Source organism: Neovison vison, chromosome 13, assembly GCF_020171115.1.
Source record: "Neovison vison isolate M4711 chromosome 13, ASM_NN_V1, whole genome shotgun sequence".
In the NCBI taxonomy this organism is placed as follows: Eukaryota; Metazoa; Chordata; class Mammalia; order Carnivora; family Mustelidae; genus Neogale; species Neogale vison.
Genome location: NC_058103.1, coordinates 61,270,327 through 61,276,880, shown reverse-complemented (window position 1 = coordinate 61,276,880; position 6,554 = coordinate 61,270,327). Strand labels below are relative to the sequence as shown.

The following is a 6,554-nucleotide window of genomic DNA, read 5'->3' as shown; positions in this document are numbered from 1 at the left end:
TGGTCGCTTTCTCTTCTGTTCTCCCTTTCCCTCCTGATGGAAGTAGTTTAGCTTTTTTCCTCTCTATTGCCAAGTCCTAGGACTGTTAAAGGTTTGGTTCTACTCAATTCGGAGACGGAACAAAACTCCATTTCCCTATGGGACGAGGACTCTGTGCCCAGCTCCTTAGCTGGTTTAGAATCCCTTTAGCTCCCAAACAATTCCAATCCCGTCAGGCCAACGATGAGCTGCCACTCCCCCCCACCCAAAAATGCCTTTCAAAGCCAAATCAAAACCAAACAAAAGGTGGACTTTTAATCAGAAAAAGAATCCTTTTAATTTGTATAATTTATTAGAAGCTTCTTAGGAACTATATTTAAGCCAGATATCTACATAAGTTACAACAGAAAAAGACTGACGCTGCAAATACCAAACTGCCAAATAATATACACAGATTTTTCAATGCCCATAAAAAATATGATGGGCTTGGGGGCAGGGACTGGGTTTTTTTTGTTTTGTTTTGTTTTTACAACAAAATGTACAGATTACTAAAAACTAGGTGTGTGGTCCAACTTTTGACAGCGTTTTACAGCTACAAGTTCACATCAAACATAAAACAATTTTAGCCAGGGCTCTTCCCGGGGCTGAGCCAGGGTGGCCAGCGGGTGCTGGGAGGGGGCATTTCCTTTGTGTCATTGACATGTGGGTCCTGTCGTAGAGTCTCTCCTCTTCCCAGCCCCCATCTCCCCTTCAAAAGAAATCCTGGTATTTACAAGCGAGTCCACCTTGCTGGCACAGGGTACCCAGAGTGAAGTTTGCCATCTTTAGAGTCCAGAGCCGCGTCACAGTAGAGCCCTCTCCAAACTGCACCCTGCCTGAGTGAGGGAAACCCATTTCCATCACCTAAAAGACACCCCAAAAGCTGTTTCTTTTTATTATGTCCTTCTCTGTTTAAAGACTCCTTAAAGAATTGGATTCACTTGGTTTTTTTAATTTTCTTTTTTAAAAAAATTCCCACAAATTTTAGAAAAAAAAAAAAAGACGTCCAGCAGTTTGGCGTGTGTGTGTGTGTGTGTGTGTGTGTGTGTTTCCCTTGGTCTATATGGGACAGATTCTTAAGAAAAGTCGAAGCGCAGGGAGCGGCGGGCAGTTGGTGATGTGTGGCCGGCAGGAGGGAAAGCGATGAGGCAGCGCGCTGGGCCCGACCCGGCCCGGTGTCCTCTCACCAGGTCCGACCATATAGCAAGGTGGAGCAGGACATGGTGCCATAGTCCGAGCCCGAAGAGTTCAGGTGGGACAGGCTGGAGACCTGGCCCTGAAGCGCCGCGGGGCTGGCGGCATGGTGCGCCAGGTCCGGAGACTGGCCCGCGCTGCCCGGCTGGTGGCCCGGGTGCGCACCCAGGCCAGGGCCCCCGCTGCCCACTGAGATAGCGGCCGCGGCCGCCTGAGCAGCCTGCGCCTGCTGCTGCGCCTGCTGTTGCGCGTGGCCTTGAAGGCTGCCCGCACCCGGCGCCGGGGCGCCTGCCTGGCAGGGTTTGCCGTCTTTCACCAGGACGGGCACGGCCACGCGGCGCGGCGACTGCTGCTGCGCTTGCTGCTGCTGCGGGCACCCGGCGCCCCCGCCGCCGCCGCCGCCGCTGTCCTGCTGCAGTTGCTGCTGGGCCGCCTTGTCCTTGGCTTGGCGCTTCATCTTGTAGCGGTGGTTCTGGAACCAGATCTTGACCTGAGTGGGCGTCAGGTGGATCATGCTGGCCAGGTGCTCCCGCTCGGGCGCCGACAGGTACTTCTGTTGCTTGAAGCGTCGCTCCAGCTCGTACACCTGAGCCTGGGAGAAGAGCACCCGGCGCTTCCGGCGTGGTGCGCTTGGCAGTGGGGCCATGTTCTTGCTCACATCCCCCAGCGAGCCCAGGCCGCCCATGCCGCTCATGTTCATGCCGCTCGCCGGGCCCATGAAGCGGGAGACTGTAAGCGACAAACGCACAGCGTCGGCGGGGGCCGGGCCGGGCCAGGCCACCTCTGCCTTCCGTGCCCTTGGCCGGCCCGGCCCACCCCGACGGCGCCCTCCTCACCTAGGCCATCTCCGCCCTGAGAGGCCTAAGCGCCCACAGTTAGCGCCTGCCCCAGGCCGTGCCGTCGAGGGATTTACTGGAAAGCTCCCCACCTCAACCCGGTTGCCTCCCTCAGTCTCAGTGCTCCGGCCCCAAAACAAAGTGGAGAAAGGCCGCATCTGTCCCTTTCTTGCCCAACCCCGGCCAGAGTCGTTGGGTTAGCGGGCCACAGGCGGCGAACTGGGCCCAGACCAGGACCTGGGGTCCCACCGTAGACCCCAGCTTTGGGAGTTTGGGAGAGTGGGGTGTTCACTTTCGAAAGCTAAAGTCCCAGACGCTTTGCCTCCTGGCCGCTCTCTCCTGTGAGCCCCAGTGAGGGCACCCGCTCGCACCACTTAGAGCCCCCTCTGACGCCGCGCGCCCTTCCACCTGCCTAGACTGAAGAGTCGGCCGGGCGGGTCCCCTGAGCGCGTCGCAGTAGGGCAGCCTCCCGCCCGGCCAGGCCGCGCCTCTCTGCTCCCTGCTTGCCCCCAGCTCCCTTAATTTTTCGGGGGGCCGGAGGGCGATCCCTGGGCACTCCGAGGTCTCCTGAGTGGAGCAGAGCTGCCAGTCGGCCGCATCCGGGAGACGCCAAAGGCTAGCATCTACCGCAAGTCCCCAGCGTTATCAAGTGTCCCTTTTGGGACCCCTCAGTCCGGCAGGAGGAAGGATCCCGGACCCCCGTACCCTGCTCCCTGGCGCGGCTTCCGGGCCGCCCACCCTGACGCCCAGTGAGCAGCCGGCAGGCGCTGCGCCTGCGGGACTGCTCTCCCCGCTCCTGCCGTACTCAGCCCGCGGCCCGGCAGTGGGGCGGCCTCACTTACTGGCGGGGAAGCGCGGGTCTGGGTTGGCGCCGTACCATCCGGGGCCCGAGGCGCTGTTCCGCATGGTGTCCTGGTACGGCGGTAGCTCGCTCATGTTGCCCAGGTTGCCGTTGCAGTAGCCCCCCACGGCGGAGTGCGAGAGCTGGGGCACCCCCGCCGCCGTCATGTGGTAGGCGGCCGTGACGGCGCCGTGGTGCCCCACGGCGTGCTGCTGCATGGCCGCGGCCGGCGGAGCCGCCTGGCCCTGCCTGTAAGCCGCCAGCGGAGCCCCGAGGCCGCCGCCCTCCATGCCCACTTTCTTGTAGCTTTCCTCCAGGGGACTCAAGATGTCAGACACTGAGAACGGAGTCGTGTGCTTTGGACTCATCGACATGATTCGGCGGCGGCTGGAGGAGGAAGGAAGAGGAGGAAAAAAAAGGGAGAGGGGGAAGGCGAAGCCTCGCTGCTTTTTTTTTCTCCCTTTGCCAAATATTCTGGTGTTACCTTAACGCCGATCTTGTTGGATGTACACGTAACCGAGTGGACCGAGTCCGCCTTAATTGGCTTGAGTGGAGGCTCGGGGGCTGCCTCGCGTTTGTTTTAGCCCGGCGCCAGGTTTTAGGCAGCCACCAGAGGCGGGGCGTAAGCGCTAAAGCAACAAGACAATAGAAGCCTACATCTTGCCCGAGATAATTAGCTTACATGCTGATGACAAGGTAAACACCTTTAAGTTTCACTTGTCAGGATTTTTTAGGTCTCAAAGAGGGAGAGAGAGACAGAGGCAGAGACGCGACCCAAAGCATTTCTTTCCCCCTCCCCGGACACCCCCACCCCATTTTTTGTGGGGTGCGGGCGGCGCGCGGGGGGGGAGACGGGGGAGGGAAAGGAGGAGGGAACCGAGAGAGGGGAGGGCAAGAGGTGGGGTGAGGAGTAGCCGAGGAGGAGGGATGGTGGGGAGGAAGGAAGGTGAATGCTGCTTTGCAACCAACTTTCGGAGTTACAAAGTGAACCACTTTCCAATACAGTCGGGGTTCCCGGGAGAGGACAAGTCTTTAGAGGGAGGGGGCCAAGGGACAGGGTAGGGGTTTCACCTGAGCCTGCTGGGGCTGCTCCTCCCTCCCGCCGCGGCCTCCCAGCCCCGCGCCTTCCCACTGCCTCCGGACCACATCGGGCGTCGCGGCGCCGAGCCCCAGTCGCCACCAAACGAGCTCGCGAGTCTGGGGACGAACCCTGGGACCGCACTGTTGGTCTGCGTGTCTGTCCGTCTGTCTGCCTCTTCTGCCGCCGTCAGAGGGACACCTCTGCTCCCCGCCCCCTTTCCCCCTACCCGAGAGAGAATCCCAGCGGGCGGAGGGGACGCTGAGCAAGGGATCGGCTGCCTCCGAGAGGCTGTCCCAGATCCCCGCGTCCCCCTCCCCCCACCTCAGGGTCTTCTCAGCGGTCCAGGGCCCCCTCCATCACGCACCCCCCCACACACAACCCACACGCGGAACCCTCTCCCCACCCCCATTCCCGGCCATGGCAAGCACACTACTGGCCGCCAGTGCTGGGAAGCTGGGGGGCACTAACCCCAAGGGCCATTGCTGAAGTTGCCCCACCTCGAACAAACCTGGTGTCCCCGACCCTCGCCCATCGCCCGGACACGCGGGGTTCTGGGGCTGGAGCTGACTTTCCGAGAACATCACAGCCCCAGCACCCGAGCCCAGGGCCACGCTGTTTTCCCCTCTGATGCTTCAGGGAGGGCGCGGGCTGGGAGCGTCGTGAGTACCCGCCCGCCTGTTGCCGGGCGGAACTGAGCCTGAACCCCGGCGGGACCAGCTGGCCGGGAGGGGGCGAATCCCAAGGCGCGAGCAACCCAGCAGGCGGGAGGCTGGGCTGAGGCTCGCCTCCGCCCGGAGCTCAGCCATGCAAAAGTGCACTTGCTTCCCCGGGAATAACCAAATATCTTTGTTTAAAGTGGCGGCGTAAATGGCCAGTCGCTTTGTGGCCACGCTGGATATTAGTAGATGAGGATCATTCTGCTTCAATTGGGCGCCTCTCATCCGGCGAGCAAGAAACTGCTTAGGAGGAAGTGGGTTTCCTGTCTGCGCGTTCCCAGGCTTCAAGTGTGAGCCCCGCGCCTTGAGGGTCCTTGGGCGCCTGGAGAGGGGGAGCTGTGGGCTTTCGCTCCCCAGCCCGGCCAGAGGCACCCGCCGTGCTGCTCCGGCCAGGCCCGGGCCTCCAGTCCAGTGGACTGCAGTGTCGCACGCAGATCCCGAGACCCACTCCGACTTTCCCCTCCTGGATTCTAACCGTTTTGTTGTTGTTTTGCTTTGCTTTTTCTTCGGCTCTTTGAGGCTCCTCTCTGGGCTAGGGGCTGGGAGGGTGGAGCACTCCTTGGCCAGGCTGCGGCTTCCAAGACACTGCGGGGGTCGGTTAAGGAGGCTTCTCGGATTTGTTTTTTGTTTTCAAATTTTCCTTCCCCTCCTTGTAGAGAAGGAGCTCCCAGTAATGAACAGGCACTCTTGAACGATTTAATTCAGCAGGTTAGGCGCCTTTTCCATTAACAGCAGTTGTAGTAAGGAAAGTTGTTTTGTTTATTGGCTTGTTATTTTAGCATTTCAGTTCTCTCCTTAAGAAGTGCTCTGTATTCCCTCAATACAAAGGCAACTTCTATACTGACATTCGCTTTCCCCACCACCTATATCGCTTATGAGAGGAGAGGAAGCCCAAGGCACCCCCTTCCTCCCTCATGGTCCAACATTCTCACGCATAACCCTTGGGCTTTGGGGCAGACAACCCTGCATTTGGGCACCGAGAGCTGCTTGTCCGTTGTGCCATGAAGGACAAGCACCAAGCCGGCTCCTTGCCCTTTCATCAAGGGGCTTCTCTGGGGGCACTCTCAGGAAGACTCAGACTCCAACTGAGCTTTGGTCGATGTGATGTCTAAGCCCAGGGAGCATGAAGAGAAGACGCGGGGCTCAAGTGAACCGTCGGGGAGAGCTGACAAAACTGAATACAGATCTTGCCTGCAGGCGCCCCTAGCCCCTGGGCTTGTGTTTGGACTGGGGTCTTAATGACAAGGCAGGGTGGGTTTCCCATTCCCCTGTCTTCTTTCTCTTTCTCCCTCTCCATTATTTCATATTATTGGTAACTATAAGAAACGCCAGGTATAGAATGTTGTAGCCTCTCCCGCTCTCAATGCCATTTAGAAAAGGAGGTGATTCTTCACAAGGTTTCTCTGAAATTCAAATAAGATCGGGCACATAAAAGCCTTTTGAAAGCTTTGGAAAATTTCTAATTTCATTGCCAGAGCTCGAGATTTCTGTATTGTCATTAGTACACTCCCCACTCTGCCCTGCCTTTAAGGCCTTGAATCTGAGTGAAGGGGAGAGTTAGGCGCACCTTGCGCGGTCCCTGAGCCTCGGCCTTCGTCCCTCGGCAGCTTTCCAGCCCAGCAGCAGGCTCGGCGGCGCACGTGGCTAGTAGCCCCCACGTCCCCCTCGCCCAAGGCCTGCCAACCAGACAGTGACCCCCAACCAAGCAGCAGGGGTTGAGACACCGCCTGGAGCTGAAGCCGAACAGGGGTTGGGGGGTAGGGGCGGCGCCGGGCTTCGGCAGCTCCTCCACGCAACCCCTCCCCCGCAACCAAGATCCCGCTGCTACCTTGCCCCACCCTCACCCCCTCCAGCAGGCGCGCGCACCC

General features: G+C 59.4%; 1 protein-coding gene across 2 annotated transcripts; it reads right to left on the bottom strand.

Moving 5' to 3' along the window:
* Positions 1–309: 309 nt before the first annotated feature.
* NKX2-1 (NK2 homeobox 1) lies at positions 310–4,738 on the bottom strand. Of its 2 annotated transcripts, XM_044231180.1 has the most exons (4): positions 4,479–4,738; positions 3,961–4,192; positions 2,891–3,276; positions 310–1,941 (listed from the first exon to the last, which is right to left on the bottom strand). In XM_044231180.1, the coding sequence occupies exons 1-4, from the start codon at positions 4,549–4,551 to the stop codon at positions 1,202–1,204; spliced, it is 1,431 nt and encodes a 476-aa protein (XP_044087115.1). In that variant the 5' UTR covers positions 4,552–4,738; the 3' UTR covers positions 310–1,201. The 2 variants fall into 2 exon arrangements, with proteins under 2 accessions (XP_044087115.1, XP_044087114.1); XM_044231179.1 differs by lacking the exon at positions 3,961–4,192 and having other exon boundaries at positions 4,479–4,532.
* Between the last annotated feature and the right edge of the window lie 1,816 nt (positions 4,739–6,554).